Below are 26528 nucleotides of genomic sequence, written 5' to 3'. Positions count from 1 at the left end.
ACCCAGTGCTCATCCCAAGTGCACTCCTTGATCCCCAACAAGGATCAAGGACCCATCCTCCCATCCACTTCCCCCCTGGTTACCATCAGTTCTCTACAACTGAGAGTCTGTTTCTTGATTTATCTCTCCCTCTCTCCCTTTATTTTCCTCTTTGGTGGGTTTTTTTTTTTTTTTTTTTTTTTTGTTTCTCAAATTCCACATATGAGTGAAATCATGTGGTATTTGTCTTTCTCTGTCATATTTTGCATATCATTATACTCTTTAGCTCATTGCAAATGGCAAGATTTCATTCTTTTGATGGCTGAGTAATATTCCATTATATATACATATATAGTTAATATATTAGTATTATATATAGTATTATTTGATGAATGGAATTCTTATTATTCTTCTTATTATTTAATAAGAAATTATCTTATTTGTCCATTCATCACATGATTGACACATGGGCTGCTTCCATATCTTAGCTGTTGTAAGTAACAATGCTATAAACGTAGGGGTGCATGTATCCCTTTGAATTGGTGTTTTTGTATTCTTTGCGCAAATACTCAGTAGTGTGATTACTGGATTGTAGGGTAGCTCTATTTTTAAACATTTGAGGGACCTCCATACTCTTTTACACAGCAGCTACACCAGTTTGCATTCCCACCAACAGTGCAAGAGGGTTCCCTTTTCTCCACATCTTCACCAATACCTGTTGTTTCTTGTGTTGATTTTAGCTACTTTGACAGGTATGAAGTGATATGTCTTTGTAGTTTTGACTTACACTTCCTTGATAGTAAGTGATGATGAACATCTTTTCATGTGCCTGTTGGCCATCTGCATGTCTTTTTTGGAGAAATGTCTGTTCATGTCTTCTGCCCATTTTTAATTGGATTATTTATTTTGGGGGGTGTTGAGTTTTATAAGTTCTTTATAGATTTTGGATAGTAACCCTTTGTCAGATATGTCATTGGCAAATATCTTCCCATTCTGAAGGTTGCCTTTTAGTTTTGTTAATGGTTTTCTTCACTGTGCAGAAGCTTTTCATTTTGATTAAATCCCAGAGTTGTTTCCCTTGCCTCATGAGACATATCTAGAAAAAAGTTGCTATGGTTGATGTCAAAGAGGTTATTGACTATGTTCTCTTCTACGATTTTTATGGTTTCAGATCTTACATTTAGGCCTTTAATAAATTTTTAATTTATTTTTGTGTTTTCTATAATAAAGTGGTTCTGGTTCATCTTTCTTTCTTTTGCATGTAGCTGTCCAGTTTTCCCAACACCATTTGTTGAACAGACTGTCTTTTTCCCATTGAATATTCTTTCCTTCTTTGTCAAAGATTAATTAACCATATAGTTGTGGGCTTATTTCTGGGTTTTCTATTCTGTTCTGTTGACCTATGTGTCTATCTTTGTGCTAGTACCATACCATTTTGATCACTATAGCTTTGTAATATAACTTGAAATCCAGAATTGTAATGCCTCCAAGTTTGCCTTTCTTTTCCAAGATTGCTTTGGCTATTCACAGTCTTTTGTGGTTCCATACAAATTTTAGAATAGTTTCTTCCAGTTCTGTGAAAAATGCTGTTGGTATTTTGACAGGGATTGCATTAAATGTATACATTGCTTTAGGTAATATGGACATTTTAACAATATTTGTTCTTCCAACCCATGAGCATGGAATGTCTTTGCATTTCTCTGTGTCATATTCAATTTCTTTCATCAGTGATTTACACTTTTCAGAGTAAAGGTCTTTCACTTCTTTGGTTAGGAATAAGCCTAACCAAAGAAGTGATTATTTTGGGTGCAATCATAATGGGTTTGCTTTCTTAATTTCTCTTCCTGCTGCTTCATTATTGGTGTGTAGAAATGCAACACATTTCTGTACATTAACTTTGTATCCTGAGACTTTACTAAATTTGTTTATCAGTTCTAGAAGCTTTCTGGTGGCGTCTTTCAGGTTTTCTATATAAACTATCATGTCATCTGCAAATAGTGAAAGTTTTACTTCTTCCTTACTGACATGGATGAATTTTTGTTATTGTTATTGTCTAATTGCTGTGGCTAGGACTTCTAGTACTATGTTGAATAAAAGTGGTAAGGGGCACCTTGCTGGCTCATTTGGTAGAGCATGCAGCTCTTGATTTTGGGGTCATGAGTTTGAGCCCTATGTTGGCTGTAGGGATTGTTTAGATAAATATATTTTTAGAAATGATATTTATTTATTTATTTGTTTGTTTATTTAGAAAGTGCACATGCATGATAGTGAGGGAAGGGCGGAAAGAGAAAGAATCTCAAGCAGGCTCCATGCCTAGAGCAGAGCCCTACATGGGGCTCAATCTCACAACCCCAAGACCATCATCTAAGCTGATACCAAGAGTCTGATGCTTAACCAACTGAGCCACCCAGGTGCCCCATAATTTTTTTTAAGTGGTGATAGTAGACATCCTTGTCTTGTTCCTGACATTAGGGGAAAAGTTCTCAGTTTTTCCCCATTAAGGATGATGTTAGCTATGGGTTTTTCATATATGGCCTTTATTATATTGAGGTATGTTCCCTCTAAGCCTACCTTGTTGAGGATTTTTATCATGAATGGATGTTGTACTTTGTCAAATGCTTTTTCTGCATCTATTGAAATGATCTTATGGTTCCTGTCTTTTTTCTTATTGATGTGAAATATATCACATTGATTGATTTGGCCGTATTGAACCACCCTTGCAATCCTGGTGGATTCACCACTTGATCATGGTGAATGTTTTTTTTTTTTTTTTTGGTTTTGTTTGTTTTACTGTATTATTGAATTTGGTTTGATAGTGTTTTGTTGAGAATTTTTGCATCTATGATCATCAAAAATATTGGCCTGTAGTTCTCTTTTTTAGTGGTGCCTTTATCTGGTTTTGGTATCAAGGTAGTGCTGGCCTCATAGAATGAATTTGGAAGTTTTCCTTCCTTTTCTATGTTTCAGGATAGTTTGAGAAGAATAGGTTAAATCTTCTTTAAATATTTGGTAGAATTCACTGTGAAGCCATCTCTTCCTGGACTTTGTTGGGAATTTTTGGATTTCTGATTCAATTTCTATGCTGGTTATTGATCTGTTCAAATTTTCTATTTCTTCCTGTTTCAATTTTCATAGTTTATATGTTTCTAGGAATTTATCCATTTTCTAGGTTGTCCAATTTGTTGGCATTTAGTTTTCATAATATTCTCTTATAATTATTTTTATTTCTATAGTGGTTGTTATTCCTCCTCTCTCCCTTGTGATTTTGTTTGAGTCCTTTCCCTTTTTTTCTTGACAAGTTCGGTTAAAGTTTTATCGATTTCATTGATTTTTTTTTCAAAGAACCAGGCCAAGGTTTCATTGACGTGTTCTTTTGAGTTTTAGTTTCTACATCATTTATTCTGCTCTCATCTCTATTATTCCCTTCCTTCTGCTGGTTTAAGATTTTGTTTGTTGTTCTGTTTTTAGCTCTTTCAGTGTAAGAATGTTTATTTGAGATTCTTTTTCCTTCTTGAGGTAGGTCTATGTTGCTATAAACTTCCCTCTTAAAACTGCTTCTGCTATATCCAAAAGGTTTTAGAATGTTGTGTTTTCATTTTCATTTGTTTCCATGTACCTTTTTATTTCCTTCTTTAATTTCCTGGTTGGCCCACTCATTGTTTAGTAGCATCTCATTTAACCTCCATGTTTTTGTGAATTTTCCATACTTGTTCCTATGATTGACTTCTAATTTCATAGTGTTGTGGTCAGAAACTAGGCATGATATGAGTTTGATTTTCTTGAATTTGTTGAGGCTTGTTTTGTGACCTAATATGTTATCTATTCTCAAGAATATTCTGAGAGGATTTAAAAAGAATGTGTGTTCTGCTTTTTTAGGATGGAATGTTCTGAATATCTCTGGTAAATCCATCTAGTACGGTGTATCATTCAAAGCCATTGTTTCCTTGTTGGTTTTCTGTTTAGATGATCTATTGATGTAAGTGGGGTGTTAAAGTCCCCTACTATTATTGTATTATCATAGATTAGTTGCTTATGTTTGTTATTAACTGTTTTATGTATTTGGGTGCTTTTTGTTGAGTGCATAAATATTTACACTTGTTATATCTTTTTTGTTGGATTCTCCCCTTCATTATTATATGTCCCCTTCTTTGTCTTTTTTTACAGTCTTTTTTTTTTAAGTATTATTTTGTCCAATATAAGTATTAGCTATCCTGGTTTTCTTTTGACACCTACTTGCATGATAAATGTTTCTTCATCCCTTCACTTTCAATTTGGTGTTTTTAAGTCTAAAAAGAATCTCTTTCAGGCAGCATACAGACAGGTCTTGTTTTTTTATCCATTCTGAAACCCTATGCCTTTCGATTGGAGTGCATAATCAATTTACATTTAATTATTAAGAGATATGTATTTGTTGTCATTTTATTATTTGTTTTGTGGTTGTTGTGTATCTGCTTTTGTTGATTTTGTTGGGAGATCTCTGTGCCTCCTGGATCTGGATGTTTCCTTCCCCAGGTTAGAAAGTTTTCATCTATTATTTCTTCAAATAAATTTTCTGGCCCCTTTTCTCTCTTTTCTTCTGGGATCCCTATAATATGAGTGTTATTACATTTGATGGAGTCACTGATTTCCCTAAGTATATTCTCATTTTGCATAAATCTTCATTCTCTCTTTTGTTCAGCTTGATCACTTTCCATTACTCTGTCTTCTAGGTCATTAATTCATTTCTCTGCTTCTCCCAGTCTGCTATTCACTCTATCAATGTGTCTCTCTTTTAGTTTATTGAACCTTTTATCTCTGCTATGCTATTCCTCATCTCTGTGTTAAGGGTCTCATTCATGTCTTCCACTCTTTTTTTGAAGTCCAGTGAATATCTTTATTACTTTAAATTCTGTACCAGGCATGTTATTTTTATCTGTTTCACTCAGATCTATGGCCATGACTTTGTCCTGTATCCTCTGTCTTCTCATTTTGTCAAAGTCTGTGTGCCTGCTTCTCTGTGTTAGGAAATTCAGCTACTTCTCTTGTTCTTGAGGGTAATAGCCTTATGAAGAAAAGGTCTTGTGGTGCCCTACAATATAGTGGCCCCTGTTCCTCAGGGACTGGCACTTCAGGGAGTATCTCCAGTGTATGCTGCCAGTGCTCTGCTATTGTGCCCTGGATGCTTTATCCTTTAGGCCAATCATCTATAGAGGTTATCTTTGTCTGTTGTGGGCAGTGTTTGGTTTCCAGCCTGAATGTGGTGCATTTTGAGTAAGTATGGTCTGGTCTGCTTGTGAAATGAGACCTTTTGCCACTACCTCCAGAACCAAGGCCCCACAAAACTCCTGGGTCAGGAGATGGGGTGTCAGCAGGGGTTTGGGCCAGTCTTCTTGGGGAGGGGGACCACCAAGCTGGGATTTAGGCAAGGGTGACTGGGAAGGGCAGTTCCACTGGATTGCAGGGGAATGACTTGGTGTAAGCAAGTTAGGTAGTGAGTGTCAGTGTTGGGCTGCTTACCACAGGTGGCTCTGTGTTTATGCTGAGGGGTGGTATGGGGGAAGGGTGCCTGCCAGTTCCTTTGTTCCTGGAAGAGACTCTGTGAATGTTGCCTCTCTGGGACACACTCCAAAGTGAGCAGATACCTCTCCACTGTGTGCCCCAGGCGCTCTTCAGCTCACTGTTTCCATGCTACATGTCCATGAGTTGTTTGCCTGCCTTCTCTCCAAGAGTAGCCCCCTCTATCCTTCTGGAGCCAAGTCTGCTGACCTTTAGAACCCCAGGCTTTAAGCCCCACTGGTTGCAAAAACTCATGAAATTCAGCCCCTCTCACTTTCCAAGCCAATTGTTATGGGGTTTCATTTTCCCTGTGCACTCCCCTATGTGTTAGTCTGTCTGTTGCATCTCCACAACAGCGACTCCTCCCACCACACCACAGCAGCTATGATCCATTTCTATCCCAGACTGCATCTCCACACCTCCTACCTTCTTCAATGTGGCCTCTTCTCTATCTTATTTGTGGAGTTTTTTCTGCCAGTCTTCAGGTTAATCCCTGGGGTATTTAGGATGATTTGATAGTTAATGTAGTTGTATTTGTGGGATGAGACGAGCCTAAGATCCTCCTACTCTGCCACCATCTTCCCATCTCATAAATTCTTTTCAGATTTATTTTAAATACCACTCCTGATAGTCTCTTTAGACAACAATTTAGCCACTGATAAAGTGTAAAATAATAAAGGTAAAATCAGTCCCTATCCAGATTATCCCCACATTCCCTACAGCTGAAGACAAGATTAAACATTTACCAAATTTGTTACTTGTCTAGTAAAGGAAAATTTTGTCATTTTATTTGAATGGAGATAAAAACCTTTCTATATTTTTTAGAAGTCTTAACAGTAGTACTTGTTTAAACTTCTTGAAGTTATTTCAAAACTGTTTTTCATCCTGCTGAGGTCAAGTCACCTTCTCACATGGGATTATCTTCTATTTCATGTATAAGCTTGATGGTAAAAAAAAACAAAAAAACAAAAAAACAAAAAAACAGTCTCTTAAAGGAAAGTGAAGCAGACAGGCTTTTTTGTTATTTTAAGTATACTGTCATGGAAAATTCCAGTGTCACTAATATGATAGTAGATACATTTTTGGGAAATGAAATCTATTGCTTTTTCATAGCTGAATACTTATATTCTTAGCTGAATAATCATTATGTTCTTGTTCCTAAGGTATGAAATAATGAATTTCAAGGAAATGGGAAAAGATTATTTTGATTATATCAATGTTGGAAGCTGGGATAATGGAGAATTAAAAATGGATGATGATGAAGTATGGTCCAAGAAAAACAACATCATCAGATCCGTTTGCAGTGAACCATGTGAGAAAGGCCAGATAAAGGTAAAATAAAGTCCATGTTTTTTAAATTTTTTTGTAAATTCAAAAGTATTCACTGTCATTGGCTATTTCTGAAACTTTTAGATACTTGTCTTACCTTTTACATTATAAGCTTCTAATGTCAAAAATTTTTTTTTTTACTTTTCTGTCATTAATTCCTTTTGATGGTATGACCTATAGTTGTCTTAGTAATTGGACTGATTGAACCAATTGACAGTTGAGTCATGTTTATCCACAATCTTTGTACTCATGTAAGCCTTTTAAGGACATGCTCCTGGGGATAGATAGTTAACAGTTGGAAAACACATTAATTCCTAATTAACTTAACAAATATTTGTCAAACTATTACAAATGCAATAGTTTATATCAGTGGGGCAAAAATAAGTAACACACATTTACTGCCAGAAGAATTATAGTCTAGCTGAGGAAAAGTACCACAAGGCACAGATAAGCAACATCATATAAAATGTGATGATTTCATTAAGAAAGAAAAAAAAAACAGAGCTATATAAGTTCACATAAAAGAATGGGAGAGATTACTTCTGAGTAAAATGTTAGACATTGGACCATGAAGAATGGATATGATTTCAGAGCGAGATGTGGGAAAATGATCACTTACATAGAGGGAACAGTAATAGGAAAGATACAGAAGTGGTCGATTGAAGAATGTTCTGGAATAATAGTGAATAATCTAGAGTTCATTGCTTTAAATGGTTATTATAAAAGAGAAAGTCAAAATGATAAATTGAAGCCATATTTGTGGAGAGTTTTGAATGGCATACTAAGCACATTGAACTTAATTTTTATTAACCAGGAGTCAGGATAATTTTGACAAAGATGTTGACATAAACTAGGCTATAGTAGGTAAAGATGCATGAGTAGTTATAAACATGAATAGAGAAAGAAGAGACAAGGACACTGATAGTGATAACAAGAATCCTGCATTATAGAAGAAACAGTGAGAATGGAGAGGGAGCAGGGGAGGTATTTGAGAGAAACATTATATATATATATATATATATATAGGTATACTTAATCAATCCTGGCTACCAACTAGAGGTCAGATTGGAGAAGAAAAAGAAGTCCAAGACAACTGCAATTTCAAGTCTTAGTAACTAGAAAGTCAAGCATAGAAAAATGGGAATGGTTTTAGAGAAAAGGCAATGGGTTAATTTGGCAGCCTATTGGTTTGAGATATCTATCCAGTGATAGAAAACATTGGTCTACAACAATGAGAAATAAGGCTGAAGATACAGAGTGAATTGAATAGAGCTAAAGTTGGAGCTGTTAGAGTAGGTAAGTCACTGAACCGGAAAGTATACAGAGGAAATAAATGTGGACCAAGAACAGACACTGAAGATATACTTTGAAAGCATAAAGGGGGTAAGGGGGGGGGGGGGCGGTCCCTCCAGTGGTTCAGTCAGTTGAGTGTCCAACTTCAGCTCAGGTCATAATCTGACGGCTCATGATTTCGAGCCCCGCATTGGGCTCTGTGCAGATGGCTTGGAGCCTGGAGCCTGCTTTAGATTCTGTAGTCTCCCTCTCTCTCTGCCCCCTCCTGCTTGTACTCTGTCTCTCTCTCTGTCAAAAATAAACATTTAAAAAAAGCCTAAAGGAAGAAGAAAAGGTAGGGAATGAGGGACAACAGGGCCAGGGAAAGATAGAGAACCAGAAAGCAAGCTGTCATGCAAGGTGGTAGTCAGTGGAAAAGAGAGGTCAAGGAAGAGAAGCACTGAGGGAAAGACAAGAAAATTAGGGTTAGCCCTTCACCTGGGCCTTCTGGAAACAGAAGCTTGTAGATTAAAAGAATAGAATGGTAACTGAGCAAGAAGAAGTATGTGATGAAAAGCAGTTAAGGGGCATGTCTGATAGTTAAGGACACTGAAAAGTTACTTTTAGGCTAAGTAAGTTCTGACCACACTTACAGGAAATAAAAAGTCAGTGAAAGAGAGAATGAAGATATAATAAAAATAAAAGAAGTTTAGCTATTGAGGTATAATGCCCTAGGGGAAGAAAAATGATATCAAATTATTCATCAAATGGTTATTGAAGTACTAGACTACCACACTTCAGGCAGTGTATACCTGGAGTAGTCAGCCTTGGTCTTTTCAGTCAATCTCATGTTTACTCTGTTTAGAACATTTGAGGTGTTTATTCATTGGTGATTACAAATTAAATGGAAATAATTTAGTGTTAACTGTAAAACCTTCAAGGGGTAGTTCTGAAGATTTGGTAAGCATAAGACCAGCAGGAAGAAAGACAAGGTAAATAAAGATAAATAGACATTCATATTATCTGCTAAATGGCACAATAGCTTATGGGGTATCTAAATATTTCTGTATGTTTTGTTATGGTATACAACACGGGTTAATAAACCATAACCCATGTGCCAAATCCAGCCTATTGCTTGTTTTTGTAAATAAAGTTTTATTGAAGTACACCATGCTCATCTGTTTATGTGTTGTCTATGCCTGCTTTTGTGCTACAATAAATGGAATTTATCAGTTGAGTTGAAATAGAGACTGTATGGCCCACAAAGACAAAATATTTACTTTGCAGAAAAAGTTTCCTAACCTTTAATATTCAGTGACAGGCTGCATCTTGCCCAGTCATCTTGCAATTAGATTCTGTACGTGAAATTATTTTTAGACTCACTCAGAATATTGATTGTTCATAATTTCCATTTCCTCCTGTAGAAAGATTAGCCTGGATAAATTACCACATGGACATTGTTTTGACCTTTCACAGCAATACAGTTTGAACCTGTAACTTCAAAATGCTGAATAGCTGATTTGCGAGATTTTTTTATATGTACTTTTCTACCCCATTCTACTGGGAATAACTTACACAATGGAAGAATTTGACTCCCTGTTATCATATGTTTAATACTAGTTATTTTTTAATGTTTAGTCTTTTGTTAATCCCAAATTTTATTTTCCTAATCATATATTATTTTCACTGTATTAAATATACAAGTGACAATATTTTCTTAATATGGCTTAATGTTGTCATTGAGCAATTCTATTAAAGATGTCAACATCTCATGCCATCTTTCAGATTTGTTAATTTAGCGTCCATGCAAGTACACTTGGTCTAGCAAAGGTTCAAATATATTACATATTGTTATTCACAAAGAAAGCACCACTACTTCCAGGATCTTCAAAAAGAATGGGAGTCATGATGTTAAAGAATTGTCACTACCTTTTCATGAATGTGAAACAGAACATATATAATATGTGAAAAAAAAAAGTAAAATCAATTCTAAATAGAAGAAATATCAAGTTGTCACCACTGATGTAAAAAAAAAAAAAGACTATAATATTGGAATTATTCTTAGAACAGGAAATGATTTTATTTTGGTAAAAAAAAAATTGAAATTTACAAACCAATGCAAACATGAACTGCACAGGAACTGAGTATATTTCTAGAAGGAAAAAAAATGCAGCTGCTTTGTTTGCCATGCCCTCCTAAGAAAGAGAATCCTTCAGTATTTCAGATGTGCTTGTTTGCATTACAAAATATAATAATTGTCCAACAATAGTTTTACCAAGTGTGGTTGAAATTACCTTAAAATGACATTTTTTCTCTATATAAATATTCATATGCATATTACTAATAAAACAGTTAACATCGTTAGAGCGTCCTACAGTTTACAAATCACTGTGCTATTAATCATCAGGAAACCCTATAAAGCTAGATATTACATGTAAAGCACTGGTCTTCGTTTGAAGAAGTCAGTCAATCAGCTGTGGAACTGTTCAAAGCTACACAACTATTTACTGGCTATAAGTAAGACCAGAACTCTGGTGCCTCTTGATTCTCAAGTCCAGGACTCTTGCACTGCATCTTTCAAAATATCATGAACTCTATTGTTTTTACGTTTTTATTTTAATTGCAGTTAGTGAGCATATTAGTTTCAGGTATGCAACATAGTGATTCAACAATTCCATACCTCTCCAGGTGCACATCACCCACAAGTGTACTCCTTAATCCCTATCACCTATTTAACCCATCTTCCCACCCCCTGAACTCTATATAGACCAGTAAGGCACAACATTTATGAACATGAGTCTTGAAGTCCAACAGGCATTGTTTGATCCTTCATTTGCCCATATGTGTTATCTAAGCTCACCACACTTCAGTTTTCTCCCCTTAAAAAAAAAGAATAAAACCAACCATCTTATTACAGAGCTACTCTAATGTTTTAGTGAGATAACAGTATATGGCATGCAGAAAATAGCCATTAGTCAGTATTATAATGAAGACTACTTTAGGTAGATTAAGCAGGTCTAATTAGCAACGCTGTCTTACTTATCTGTTTATTTTAAGGAAGGGACCATTCAGACCCTTCTGTCATTCTCTACTTGTGTGGTGGCAGTGTCAAGAGTCGGCAAAAGGTATAGGAAATACATAAGAGGTGCCAGCTTACAATTGTATATGGCTACAGATATCTAGACACTGTTACTATTGAAGGTCATTAATAGAATCAGCATGGAGGACAAGGAATATGCAGTGTAATCATTGCTGTGTCTGGTTATTGCTGGTTATTAATCACAGTTTTAATTATTTATAAGAATGTTTAATGAATGCTGTCTCTATTCCACAGAGGCTATTCATGCACCAGTGGTGGAAAAAAAATAAAAGACATCCATTTCTAAAGAATAACATCTGGGACTCCTTCAACTGTTAAATTATTTCAATTATTTTCCATTGCCTTAAAAAAATCAAACAGATGAAGAGGTATATAATAGTCTCAATGACCTTATCCACCATCATCCCAAGCAAATCAAAGCTACTAGAATAGGAAGGAATGGGCTGTGAATTATTGAACCAGATTTTCATTAGAAATAGAGACCAAGAGATGAACTCCAGAAAAAAATACATGTTGAGTCTCTTAATTCAATAGGAATTCCTAAGGATTTTTTTATCATACAAGTAGACTTTTGAACTTTAGCAGGTATACAATGTTTTTTGCTAACAATTATTCAACTGATGGAAGGAGCCAAGATAAATTTAGAGAGCAAAAGTTTTTAATTTGAGGGAAAACAGAAGACTCTGGGGAAAATTCAGTTATATACATACAAGTGTAAGTGAGTGTGTATTTATATATAAGTACAAACACAGACGTTTCATTAAATATAGATATCTAAAGCTAAGTACCCAAAGACTTGTATTTATTTTTTTCAATATATGAAGTTTATTGTCAAATTGGTTTCCATACAACACCCAGTGCTCATCCCAAAAGGTGCCCTCCTCAATACCCATCACCCACCCTCCCTTCCCTCCCACCCCCCATCAACCCTCAGTTTGTTCTCAGTTCAAAGACTTGTATTTAATTTAATTCTAAACCCTGTCACCAACCAATTTTATGATGTGGGACTAATTGCTTAAACTCAGCTTCAGTTTCTGTGATTATAAAATGAGAATATTAATAAACACACTACTTATTTGATAACATTTGAAATAATTTATGTTAAAGCCATTTCTGCTTTGCAAAGCAGCATATTTGAATAACAGATTGCTGGATTTTCATCTATACAAAAAAATAATCAAAACTTTAAATATTTACCTTAGGTGATCCGGAAGGGAGAAGTCAGCTGTTGTTGGACCTGTACACCCTGTAAAGAGAATGAATATGTCTTTGATGAATACACCTGCAAGGCGTGCCAGCTGGGGTCGTGGCCCACTGATGACCTTACAGGTATACGTATCACAATGTCAGCATGGATACATGCTTCAAAAATTAACTGAAAAAGGATATACACATGGAGGAGGTCACATCTCAAGTATTTCTCATCTTGGTGGTATTGTTCACATGACAAAGAATTCCCTTAGGGACAGAAGCCTTCCCAATGCATGGGCTAATCTCAAAAATCTTTATATCTCAGGGAGAGATTGGTCAATATTCCTGCTCACACCCCCAAAGTAGATCAGAATTCCTAGGTTTTCTACTGGACATTTCCAGCCCATCCTCAGTAGAGTCTCAGAAGATCCTAAGCAGGGTCCCAGTTAACCATGTATTTGAAGTGGAGAGGGAGAGCTGTTAGCCAATAAAAGACTAAAACATATGACATATCCAAGAGAAAAAAAGCACAGAGTTGGGTGGAAGTTGGTCTCAAACTTTGCTACTCTTAGTAATTTTCCTTCTAAACCAGGAAGCTCCAACAAATGAGTTTTAAAATAATGTTAGCACAGGGTAAAACTTATCTCTACTTGTTTTTTTGTTTTTGTTATTGTTGCTTGTTTGCTTTCTTTGTTTGACTTTTGTGTTGTTTGGGTTTGGGTTTTTTTCCTCCAAAAATGTTAAGGAATATGTCATTGTGTTCTCAAGATTATAGTTCATGGCTATTCCTAATTTTTCCAATGTAAAAACAAAATATAATACCTTTCATCCTTCCTTCCAATTATGCAATAAAAATTTATTACATGCATGTTTGCCCACCATTGAAATAAAGATATAGAAATAATGATGCAAACTCTATCTTAAAGAAGTTAATATGGGAAGCAAAAGGTAAAAATATGATTACAATATTATTAAAGGGCACAGATTTGTGGACATGGAATATGAGGAAAGGACCTATAGGAGTAGGTCTTCAAGGAAATTAAGAGACAGTCTAGGCAGAGAGCCCACTATGTGGGATGTCAGATCATCTAGTGATTCGACAATTAACACAGATTTAGTATCAAACTCCTAGAGGCCAGAAGATTATAAAATCATCACTGTTAGACTCCATCCCTCACAGGATGAGAGATTAGCCATGATAGTTATATTAGCAATTCCAAAAGCCTGGTTCTAAAAATCCTATGATCCTGGGCCTTTTGAGACCAGCTTACATTAAGGCTTTGTTTCAGTGATTGTCAATGATTGGTATTTATACAGAAGACTTCTCTTTTCTTAAAAAGTAAAAAAAAAAAATCTGATTTAATATAACATCCAAGTGCCTTCTAATAGCACTTGAGTCCTGTTTTCACCATTAGACATTGAACTTTCTGATAACTCATACATCCTGGTATCCCTAGAGCCAACTCAGTGCTAAACATAAAGCCTGCAATAAACGTAGTTGAATGGATGAGCTACAGCACACACACACACACACACACACACACACACACAAATTGTGTTTAATATAAAGTAAAAGAACTAAAATAAAAATGAAAATATTAGGGAAGATACAATTTAAATTTGTAGTTATAAAAGTTCTCTTTGAAGAAATGGACATTAGTTGAGGCCTGAGTAACAAATAGAAATAGCTAGCCAAGAAGGGTGAGAAGGGCATTTCTAAGGGAAAAGCACACCTAAGGTCTGCCTATGTGGAAACAAATCAGAAAATCAGAAAGGTAGCAGGAACTAGATCATGTATAACCTCATAGCACATGTTCAGGATTTGAATGTTTGATATAAAGTATAATGAGAAACCATTGCATGGAGTATAGCAGAAGAAGAAAGCCCAAGATGATTGAATGTATATTTTCAAAAACATAATTCTAGTAGCTGTGCAGGAGAATGATTTGGAGGGGGATGGAAAGCAGGAGAAGGGACACAGGTTGGGTGGTTACAGCATGTTGCCATTGCAGGCAAGAGTTCTTGGTGTCTTGGACTAAACGAGATACTAAGTAAGGGAACCAAATTTTCTGCTTTGAAAACTGAAGAAATAAATGCATTCTTTGATGAAGACCAGTAGTTTGGTTTAAGACAAGATCAGTTTGACATAAAATTTGAGATTTTCAAGTATGACTTAATTAATTTAACAAATGAAGTCTGAATTAATTTAACAAACTCCTTAGTTTGAGCCAGAAAATGTAGTAGGAACTAAAATTCAAAATGCAATCTAAGTTTTCAGTAAACTTATAATCTAGTGGAAGAAAAATATGTAAATAGTAACAACACAGTATACTAACTGCTGCAGGTAGATAAGGAATGAATAAAGTATTATGGAAAAATGAAGGAGGGCATACTTAAGATGGGAGAATTCCAGAAAATTATGAGGCATAATTTTCAGCTCACTTTTTAAAAAGTGAAGAAGATCATATTAGAGTGTGCCAGATCAAGGCTTTTAATGGCACCACCATTCTCCTAGATGGTGAGCAAAACCAAGGGAGCCACCCTAGACTCTTCTCTATGCCAGGCCACGCATATCCAGTCACTGGTCAAGCCCAGCTATTTGAGTTGCTAAATATTCTTATTCCCTCCTTTCTTCTCCATTTGTACAACTCTTCCCTTGATTAGGTTCTCAGATTTCACACTTGACCCTTGCAGTAATTTCCCAGTTTATTTCCCTACTCCCAAATGTATGCCACATGCCTCTAAGTCTACTTTTCATCTTGCTGCTGGATAATGTATCCAAAGTACAGATTTGTCCCATTTACTTCATTGCTCAACACTTACCAGTGTTTTCATATCTCTACAGGATATATTCCAAGTTTTTCAACATGGCATTCAGAATTCCCTCTCTTCCCCACCCTCTTATAATCTTTCTAGTTTCAATCAGTACCACTTTACAAATCTTTATGATTTTGCCTTCTAGTATCAAGGGCTGTTTAAATACTTGTCTACATACAATGCCATTTTATTCTTCCATGCCCATACATGTGTTATCTTCTCTGCCTGGAAGGTACTTACTCCTCCTCCTTTACTTGAGTAACTCCTACTCACCCTTCCTTATTCTGTTCAGATGTCACCTCTATGAAATCTTTCTTGATGTACTTAGACTGATAAGCCCCCTATTCTGTATTTCTAAAACAAATTCTGCTTCCCTCTTTACATCAGTTTTCAAATTGGATTTTAATGGTCTTTCTCCTTATCTGCCTCTTCTAGTGAATCATTAGTTTCTCAAGGACATAACTGTATCTCAATCGTATTACCATTCCCAGCATGTAACAGAATGCCTGGCACAGAGCAGGCACTCAGTCAATGTATGTCAACCTGCAGGAAAATTATGGGGAGTGTAACAAATGAAAATGAAAGCAGGTATTAGGGTCATCCTGTGAAAATAGCTATTAACTAAGGAGTTTGGACTTTTTCCTGTAAACAGTGGAGGGACAGGGGCTCCAGGGTGGCTCAGTCGGTTTAGTGTCCGACTTCAGCTCAGGTCATGATCTTGCGGTTTGTGAGTTCCAGTCCTGCATCAGGCTCTGTGCTGACAGCTCAGAGCCTGGAGCCTGCTTTGGATTCTGTGTCTCCCTCTCTCTCCACCCCTCCCCCGCTCATTCTATGTCTGTCTCTCTCTCTCTCTCTCTCTCTCTCTCTTTTCAAAAGTTAAATAAAGATTTAAAAAAAATTTTTAAAAATCAGTGGAGGGACAGTGGAGGGTTTCAAGCAGAAGAATGAAATGGTTTTTTTCCTCTGGCTATATGCATACATGTGAGTTTGTGTGTGTGAGGGTAGAAGAGAAGAAGGTAGGGGGAATAAATGCCAAACTTAGAAAGGTCTCCACATTGATATTATGTGAAGTTTAACCTTTAATTGAGATCTACAGAATTTTCCCAAGGCGCCTATAGCTGTTTGCAACCCTATCTCACTGACCCTGATTCAAAGTAACAGATCACTTGGGGCTGCTCTCTAGCCAGAAGACTGCTCTGATGACTTCAGCTCTTCCAAAGCTGCCACAGAGAAGCTTGGGGCTAGCTTCAGGGAGTATTTTAAGTCTTTCTTCTACCCACTTAGTTACCCTACTTCAGCCTATGACAGCTCAGGTCACCTTTGGGTCAGTACCCTCATGGTGATAATGGATAGCAACTAACACATACATTATGCTTTCTATATGTGTGAAAGGAGAACTGTTTGAAACATTTTACAAATGTTAATTTAGTTAATCCCAACACAATCCTGTAAGACTGTTAGTGTGGTTAAGAGATTTGAGCCTACTAACAACTGAATGATTATTTAGAAAAAAAAAAAACAAAAACTAGATGTGGCAAACAACTGACATTAATGTCTATATATTCAGGCATATATTTGTATATATGTATATATTCATGGAAAGATGTCTGAAATGAAGGTTACTCACTGTTAAGAAAACATGTATGTGAGCGCTGGGACTATGGGTTACCTCTTCATACACACACATACACACATATATGTGTATGCATATAATATTAAATTATGTTATAGGCACATATTTCCATCAATAAAGCCATTAAAATAAATTTTAAGCTATCTATATTCTTAATAGCTATCATAAATTATCAGGAACCAGGAACTAGGAATTAGGAAGACAGAGAAAGAGAATTTGGCATGAAAACCAGGAAGACTAAAATAAAATTTAGATTTAAAACTGGAGGATGAGGGCACAACATAGACAGTGTCCCTAATCCATTGAGAACAAAGTAGTTATTCTCTGTCCAGCACTCTTATCTATGTTAGCAGTGAAAAGGATAAATGGGATCCCTGCCCTCAAAGAGATTATCATCCTAAATATCGACAGAGAATAATAAGATGTTGAGTGTTAACAACAGAGAGGACCAGAATGCCATAAGATCCTGAATCAGTGGAAGCAACTTAGATGAGATGAAAATTTCCCCCAGTGGACAGAGTACATGCAAGAATTAAAGTAAAGGTGGACATTGGCCAAACTGAAATGAGGAGAAGAGTGTTTGGGACATAGAATACAGGAACTGAGGACAACCCAGAGTATGGGGTGGAGGGAATAAGACAGACAAGCGAGGCCAAGACCAACCCTTGGAGGGCTTTGCAAGTCATGGGAAATATTTTGAAGTTTATTCTAACAGAATTTAAAAACCATTATTTAATCATTTAGTCCTTTGTTCAACAAATATATACCTAGCACTTCCTCTGTCCCAGGCAATGTTCTAAGGGCTGAAAATATTCCCATGACCAAAACATAAAATTCCCTGCCCTTATAATGTTTACATTCTAGTGGAAAGAATAGTTTCAAACAAGGCAATTATCACCTCCAGGAATATCCAAAAACTGAATAAGAAAGGAAATGCAAACAGGGTGGGCTGTTTTATGAATATTATCCAAATAGCAATGTAAAGAGTGAATATGCTTAAAAGCATGAACAGGAAGGGTAGTGATTTCAGAGTAGTGGTTTAATCTGCAGAGAAGGGAGGGAGTTTGGTGGGAGTTAGGAAAGAGGTTTCAATTTTATCTGTAAGCTGTGTGTTTGATTTGAAACAATCATGATGAAATATCACTGTTTGTCAAATCTAGATTTTTTTATGTTTGTTCTGTAATTCCCTGCATGTTTACAATCTTTATAACTTAAGACACTTCATACTAGTTGAGCTATTTAAATACTGAATACTGAAAGATACAATTTAAAAATAAAGATTAGAATTGGGATTTTAAAAGCGGTAAGAGAAAACCACAGTAATGAAATTTTGCAGATCACAATGTGAATCTATTTGCCTTTTGGACTATGATGATGTAGTGGGAATAAAGAGCAACGAAAAGATCTGATTAGGAATTAAAATCAAAAAGAGAAGGTAATTGTTTCCCTGAGAGATGACAGTAACTAAAGTATAATCTGGCTGGAGCAAGTAAGGGGGGCTGAGGGGAATAGTGGAAGGCAACAATTTGGGTTCAGTGTTCAGAGAATTCCCTAACAGCCTCTGCCAAGATAACTTCTTCATTGCACACCATTCCCCACCAGATATATGCAAAAACTGTCCTAGAAAGAATCTTTAATTTGTTTTCTCTCAAAGAATTTGGGTTAGGTTAAAAGTAGCAGATCTTTGGCTCCTTAGTCTAAAGCCCAAGCCACAGAAACCCTTTCAGGTGGGTTTGCCAACTCTGGCAACCTTCCAACAAACCCAACTAAAAGGAAAAAGCAAAAACAACATGACTTTCAAAAAGTAACTCAGTGAGAAGCTTTATGACAGGAAGTTAGAATGAATTCCTGCTTTTCACTTATAAAGAAATGTATTTTATTCATTTTAAAGGCAAAGCTGTAAAATAGAAGGAAGGCAGTGCCTATCAGCATTTTAATGTCAATAGGAACATTCTCTGGGAAGTTTCTTTGGTTCCCTCAGTTACCTAATTGCTTTGGAGGTTGAAACCTTTGTATATTCATTAAGGGAGAAAAAGAGAACAGAGTCAAACAAAAGGGAGTTGGTGGGAACCTGGGAGGGATTGGAGGATGAGCTCCAAGGGAACAAAACACTGACAAGTTTTATAACTCCAGCATTTCAGATACTTTCTTCTTACAAATAATTACTTCATTTGTGTTCCTCAGTTTGTCCCACTTTTCTTGGGAGGTTTTTTTTTTTTTTTGCCTTTTTTAAAAATTTATTTTTGAGAGAGAGAGAGAGAGAGTGGGGAAGGGACAGAGAGAGAGGGAGACAGAGAATCCCAAGCAGGTGCTGTGCTGTCAGCACAGAGCCTGATGTGGGGCTCAATCCCATGAACCACGAGACCATGACCTGAGCTGAAATCAAGAGTCTAATGTTTAACCGACTTAGCTACACAGGCACCCCTTTTCTTTGCCTTTTAATAAATAAGTACATTAAAAAAATCATAGGGAGGATTGATTTTCATTACCAAAAATTATAACTACCTTAGGCATTATCCTTTTGAATCCTATGAGGTAGATATTATTATTTTATAATTGAATTAATTAAGACCCAGGAAGATTCTGTAAACTGCTCAAACTAGTGACTAATTGACCAAACTAGTGGAAAATCAAGCCTAAGTACTGTGATTGTACCGTATTATGCCCTACCACCTTCCCTTCTCCACAATCACGTTTTGGAGTCCTGTTTTTTGTGGGGTTTTTTTTGTTTTTTGTCTTTTTCCAGAAAACCATAGAAAAGAAAAAAAATTCAGCTTTCAAGCCGGTCATATGTTAATTATCTCCAAGTCACTCTGATATTTTCATTTAAAATGTGCTGCCTATTTATTACAATTCAATCTAGATGAGGAAAGGGGTAAAAAATTCTTGCCATGTATTGAATATTATTTGCTTCTGATTCTTTAGGGTAGATTTGTTATGAGTTTAGATGAGAAATATGTTTATTTTTATCACTACAATTGTAATAGTTTCTGTTAATATTAAAAATGGAACAGGTTTTCATAATGGTGAACCTAATTTCTTGGCTTCTGGGTTAGAGAAAAATTTGAATAGGAATATATGCTATACAAGCTGATTATTCTATCATTCATTCAGCAAAAGTTCTTTTATCAAGTTTTTATACTGTTGTCAACTTGTGCTAAGTTCTACTGATAGAGATGTAAATGGAAGGTGTCTGACTTTCCGTTTATGTAGAATCACATGTCCATAACAGAAGAGGGCTGACTTAAATAATTGCATTAAGAGTATAACATATGATACATGCTATAAATGAACCATATGGCAGGTTCACTGGCGGCACAGAGGATAGTACTCATGAGCAAATGGTTCTAACAAGGTTCAAACATAGCACTGGGCACTGGACACAGTGATCATGGAGATACAATTCCCACCCTCAAGTATCCCAGGGCCTGGGCAGACAAATATACAAATAAAGAGGCAATTTCAATTTAATATATTAAATATGCCAAGCATATAGTAGAAACTGATTTAATGTTTGTCCAATGAAAAGAATAAAAGAAAGAAGAGGAGGAGTGCCTGGGTGGCTCAGTTGGTTAAGCATCCAACTTCAGCTCTGGTCATAATCTCATGGTTCCTGAGTTTGAGCCCCACATCAGGCTCTGTGCTGACAGTGTGGAGCCTGCTTGGGATTCTCTCTCTCTCATCTGTCTCTGCTCCTCCCCAAATTGCACTTTCTCCCTCATTCAAAATAAATAAATAAACTTAAAAAAAGAAGAGGAAATAAAGGAATGGATGAATAAACAAAGGAAAGGAACAAAGGACGAAGGAAAGTGTTAGGATGAGAGTATGCAGTGATTACTACAGGAACACTGAGAAGAGAAAATTAGCCAGTTCTGTAGTACCTTCTGGAAGGAAATGGAATTAATGCATGTGAAATGAGAAGTTAACCAGGTAAAATGGAGAGGAATTTTCAAGCAGAAGAAAAAGACTCTAAGTAATGTTACAACATATCATATCTGAGGAATGTGTCTGAAAATACTTTTTCCAAAATAACAAAGCTATTCAGGAAAGAGTAAAGCACTATTTCACATTTGCCCTTCTTACAAAGCTGATATTATGGAGACTATCCTTTTCTAAAGACCAAACATCATAATGGTGACCAGAGGTAAAAGAAAGTAACTACTCTGTTTAACAATGCAATTGCCAGATCTCTAAGCACCTTCTAGATTTTCCTTAAGTTTGCTACATAAACACCAATACAAACTACGGAAGGTGAATTTATGACAAATGTAGTATAAAAAAATACAGATGAGAATTTTGGCTGTGTGCATGACATGTCTGCAACAATTCATCTCTATTTTCTGTCAACAGCATAGTGGTTTAAATCAAAAGGCTTTGGAGTCAGACATATCCATGTTCAAATCTATACTCCATCAGTGATTCGTTGTGTGACTTTACGCAAATTTCCCTCTCTGAGCTTCATAAAATGAGCTTACATAAAATGGAGGTAACAGTAGTAATTAGTTCAAAGAATTATTGGAGAAATTAAATAGTGTGCAAGTAGTTCAGTACCTATTAACAGTTCAATTATACTATCAGTCTAGTATTAATAAAATTTTAAAAGATATAGTGATAAGAAAATAATACAGACATTGATTGATTGAAGTTGAATGAATGATAAAATCTGGAAAAGGTTCCAATCTCTCTCTATGGGGTGTCTTCCACATTTGAAAGTAAGATCCTTTAAATCAATGACTATCTAGCCCAGTGAATGGCACAGAATAACCATTGAACTAACTGTTACAACTATTATAAGCATTTCCTTTAAGGTCACTCAGATTTTCTTCTTAGGCCTTCTGATTCTAAATGAATGGATTACAGTGCGTTAATGGTGATCTGAAAATCCCAGCAAAGTAGTCATGAGCCATAACTAAAAGGCATTTGCCATCTTTTTTTATAGCATTTTTAAGTTTATTTGTTTATTTTGAGACACAGATAGAGTAAGCAGGAAAGGGGCAGAGGAAGAGGGAAAGAGAGAATCTCAAGCAGGCTCTGCACTATCAGCACAGAACCCGACACAGGGCTCAGACTCATGAAATGTGAGATCATGACCTGAGCGGAAATCAAGAGTCAGACACTTAACTGACTGAGCCACCCAGCCCCCCCTTTTTTTATATAGCAAGTTTTTTATTTATTTTGTGAAAGAGAGTACATGCAGGGAAGTGGCAGAGAGAGGGAGAGAGCATCTTTTTTTTTTTTTTTTAAATCACTCTCAGTAATCAAAAGTTTTCTGGTTTCATTGAAGGCATCATTATCCACTTCTATTTTTCTCAATCACAAGAGAAAAAAATATATTTTTAATCCTCCCCAAAGGGATCTAGCATCTGTCGCCTTCAGCATTTTTACATTTATATCCAGCTATGTGTTTGAAATAAAACTAAGGATAGCGTTTTGGAGTGTCCCAGGGCTCAGTCTTTTCTATCTATATTTGCTTCATTGGTAATCTTACCCAGTCTCATGTTATTATTCTCAGTTATACACTGAAGAAATTTCTGAATTTAAATATATAGTCCCAACTTCTCATCTAGTCTCCACACTTGAATATTCAACTGCCTACCAGACATATTTATTTGAATGTCTAATAGATATCCCAAATTCTACATTTCCACAGATGCAATACAGGTCTTTATCTTCCTCATACCCAAGGCTGCTCTGTCCCTTAGGATTCTATATTTTACCTGATGGCAAATCCATTCTTTCAGTAGCTCAAGCCAATAAATTTGGAATCATCTTTTGAGTCCTCTCATATCCTGTAATCAATCAATGAGGAAATTCCACCGACTCTTCAATTACAGAATTCTACCACTTCTCACTACCTCCACTGTAAGATCCCTTGTCCTAGAAATCATCATTAATTACCTTTACTATTGAAATACCTCCTAAGTAGTATTCCTGATTCTGCCCTTGCCCCTACCTACAGCCACTTCTTAATACCCTAAACAGAGAAACCTTTTTAAAAAGTAAGCCAGATCATGCTACTCCACTGTCTAAGAACATGCAATGGTTTCCTATCTCATTCAAGGTCAAAGTCCTTACAAATTTATGTTCTATGTAATCTGGCCCTTTGTTATATCTCTGGAGTACCTTCCCCTTCACTTCATCTCCCCTTCCCCTAACACATTAGTCCTTTTTTCCTTCTGTCAAATCACCTAAAAGGCTCTTATCCTAGGGTCATTGTTCTAGTTGTTCTCTCTGCCTGGAATATTCCACCCCCAACACCCAAAGTATTATCCTTCCTTCCTCCAAGTCCTTATCCAAATGTCTACCCTGAGCAACTTGTTTAATACTACCAGTTATCCCTCCTTACCCTTTTCTACCTCTGATTTTCTACATTCACATATAACCTTTTATTCTATTATTTTGTTTATGTATTAATTTATTTTTATTGATCATATGCATATTGTCAGTATCCCCAGTTGGACTATTAAGCTAAAGAGTAGGGTTTCTTTTTTCTTGCATACTATGTTCACTTTGGAATATGAAGCTCCTAGAACATAATAGATACTCAAGAAATATTTGCTGAATAAACCAATTACAGAATAGAAGAAAGGAAACAAATCCCCATGTGTTGAGTAACTGACACCCATTTTAATAGGAATTTTGTGTTCTGCCAGCTAATCTCCCTTATCCTCCAAAAAGGTTGGAATCATTATCTCCATTTTAGAGAAAACCGAGGTTGAAAATGTAAAATATCTGTGCTTGTAAAGCACAGTAAAGTAACAAAAATAAGGTTCAAGCCTTACTGTAAAAGCCCTTATGTAAAACTTTTGCTTTTTCCTTGATACGATGCTGTAGGCAATATGGAAATGAGCATGAATCACTGGATCCTTTCTGAAAGGATCTCTAAAATGTAATGAAAAATTTTGTGCAGTTGTCCTTTTCAAATAATGAGCTTGATGAAGCTGTTTTAGTTCATGCTGAAAAGAACAATGATTTTTTTTTAATGAAATTCCAGGGCTCATACATCAAAAAATTGTAAAATGCCTTCTTACTCTTCCAAATTCTAAATTTTCATTAACTGATAAATATGTTTATCCCACCAAATAAGTCAAAAAGTTGGAGTATTTATAAATGTAACACTATTTGTGCCAGGAGAAATAAAATTGCTAAAAGGCCCTCTCTCAAAGGAACTTCTCAAAATAAGTCTCAAAGAGAACATAAGCCAGTTTTCATCTTGCCGAAAACCATGCAATGAAAAATGTGCATTGCATTCTTCATAATGATAAATTTGTGGCTAAAAACAATGTCATCTTGGTCAAAAACCACTCTGATATAACCAGACTGAATAAAATCATGTGGTTTCATTGATTTCAGTTTTTGATAAATATAGCTTACCCAAAATAAATTATCACATTTCCCCCCAACAACATAAAACATTATAACACAGTGACTACCACTACATTACCTAGCCCACTTGGAAAATGCTTCATAAAGCATTGGTATATTATATGAGTAATATGAAACAGATAAATGTCTCCTATCTTGCCACCTCTTAAAAATCACATTAAGTCAAGTGAAAAATTTAGAGAGCATATGTGCTGCCTTGTACTTACAAACAATTTAAGGCAATATAATACCATTTACTTGGGGCTGTGTCTATATAAACAGGCTAGAAAGATGAAACGGGCCTGGCTTTTCCCCAGAAGAACATAGGGCAATCTAATAAAACACACAGGCAATTTAGCAGATGTTGAGTCACTACTATTTTATGCATATACTCTTTTTCCTCCTTTTCTCACTTCATAATTATCATGCCACTCTTCAAGTCACATGTTATTTTATATGGTCCTCATTCTAACCCCTGAGATGGAGGTAGGAAGGGATTATGATCTTCCCTCCTAAAGCTTTTACTGACTTCCCATTTGAACTCTCAGCAGTAATTGCCAGAAATATTATAATTCTCTTATGACGCTCTGTTATGAGGCTGTAGAGATATGGCTCTGCACACCTGACTTCTGCATTTCACCCGTTTCTTTACATTTCTTCCTCTTTTTTCCACATCTGTTTTTCTCCTCCTGTGGTTCCTTTCACTTCAAATGCTCTCCAGCTCAAATCCTACCTTACTTGTCTTAATTAAAAATGCATGAAATAATGGTGCCTACCTAGTAGAGTGTGGGGTATTAAAGAAGATATGTATATAGTGCTTGGCACAGTGCCTAAAGAGTAGAGTCACAGAGCCCGAGTGTTTGACCAAGACACTGGTTTAAAGGAATAAATGACTGTCTTTGTGTCATCGTGGCACAGGCCAAGTGCCTTGAATGGAGTGGGTGCTCAATAATATGCACTGAACGGAGAAGTGAGTGGCATGCTGTAGTTGTGCTAGGTGAACATCTTTAATCTCCTTGATGGTAAGACAAGGCATTCATCTGGCCCCAACAGTCTCTGTTCCTATATTTTCTTTTTATAGTAAACATGAGCATTTTAGTTAATAACATATATGCCGGTGACTCGATTAAGAAATACTTACAACGAGGGGCACCTGGGTGGCTCAGTCGGTTAAGCGTCCGACTTTGGCTCAGGTCGTGATCTCACGGTTTGTGGGTTCGAGCCCCGTGTCCAGCTCTGTGCTGACAGCTCAGGGCTTAGAGCCTGCTTCGGATTCTGTGTCTCTCTCCTGCTCCTCCCCCACTCATGCTCTGTCTCTCTCTCTCAAAAATAAATAAACATTAAAAAAAAGTGTTTGAAAAAAAAAGAAATACTTACAATGAGCATAGGAGAAGGGAAGGAAAAATAAAATAAGATAAAAACAGAGAGGGAGGCAAACCATAAGAGACTCTTAAATACAGAGAACAAACAGGGTTGCTAGAGAAGCGTTGGATGTTGGGTGGGGGGATGGACTAAATGGGCAAGAGGCATTAAAGAGGGCACTTGCTGGGATGAACACTATGTATTATATGTAAGTGATGAATCACTAGATTCTACCCCTGAAACTAATACTACACTATATTTTAACTAACTTGAATTTAAATAAAATCTTGAAGAAAAAGAAATACAATATTATGACTCTTAAAATTCAGGAATTAGTAGGCTTGGGAAGAGAAACGATGGGCAAAATCCAAGGCAGAGTATACGTGCAATTTTGCAACCAGCCTTAGGGAATATAAAGTAAGCCCAGGCCTTAGAACATTTCTCACATATCTCCAAGGCAAAAATAATAATAATAATCATCATATCATCATCATCATCAAGACCATGTGACAGGGCCTATGGGAACACAGAAGGAATACTGTGGGACCAGCAAAATTTCTGTCATAAAATCAGAAAGCCTCTGAACAATTTGATGGAAGACCAGCCATAAAGGAGGAAAATGCCTTCCAGTATGCAGATTCTTTGCAAAAAAAAAAAAAAAAATCATAAGAGTCTGACTAAAACCAGAGGAAAGGGCCTGGGAAGCCAGAAAATTAATAGAAATAAATATAAATGAATTGTAAAACACTCATTACAGTTGATATTATATATGTATAACTTTATTAATAGTCTATTGGTTTTAAAGGGATGACTTTAATGCTTTATTCTAGGAAAACACAAAAAAGTAGGGTTTTTTTTAAATGTTTATTTATTTTTGAGAGAGAGAGAGTACAAACAGGGGAGGGGCAGAGAGAGAGGGAGACACCAAGTCCAAAGCAGGCCCTG

At 36.1% G+C, this 26528-nt stretch overlaps 1 protein-coding gene across 4 annotated transcripts in view; it reads left to right on the top strand.

Moving 5' to 3' along the window:
• GRM5 (glutamate metabotropic receptor 5) overlaps positions 1 to 26528 on the top strand; it is a 528255-nt gene that overhangs the window by 433482 nt on the left and 68245 nt on the right. For all 4 annotated transcript variants that reach the window (XM_053900181.1, XM_053900183.1, XM_053900180.1 and 1 more), the window contains exons 6-7: positions 6678 to 6846; positions 12418 to 12544. In XM_053900181.1, the coding sequence (XP_053756156.1) occupies positions 6678 to 6846; positions 12418 to 12544 (296 nt within the window). The remainder of the gene's footprint in view (positions 1 to 6677; positions 6847 to 12417; positions 12545 to 26528) is intronic.

Source organism: Panthera pardus, unplaced genomic scaffold, assembly GCF_024362965.1.
Source record: "Panthera pardus isolate Hobbes unplaced genomic scaffold, ASM2436296v1 HiC_scaffold_12, whole genome shotgun sequence".
NCBI classification, from domain to species: domain Eukaryota; kingdom Metazoa; phylum Chordata; class Mammalia; order Carnivora; family Felidae; genus Panthera; species Panthera pardus.
The sequence above is the reverse complement of the archived record's forward strand: the minus strand, read 5'-3'. Positions and strand labels throughout refer to the sequence as shown.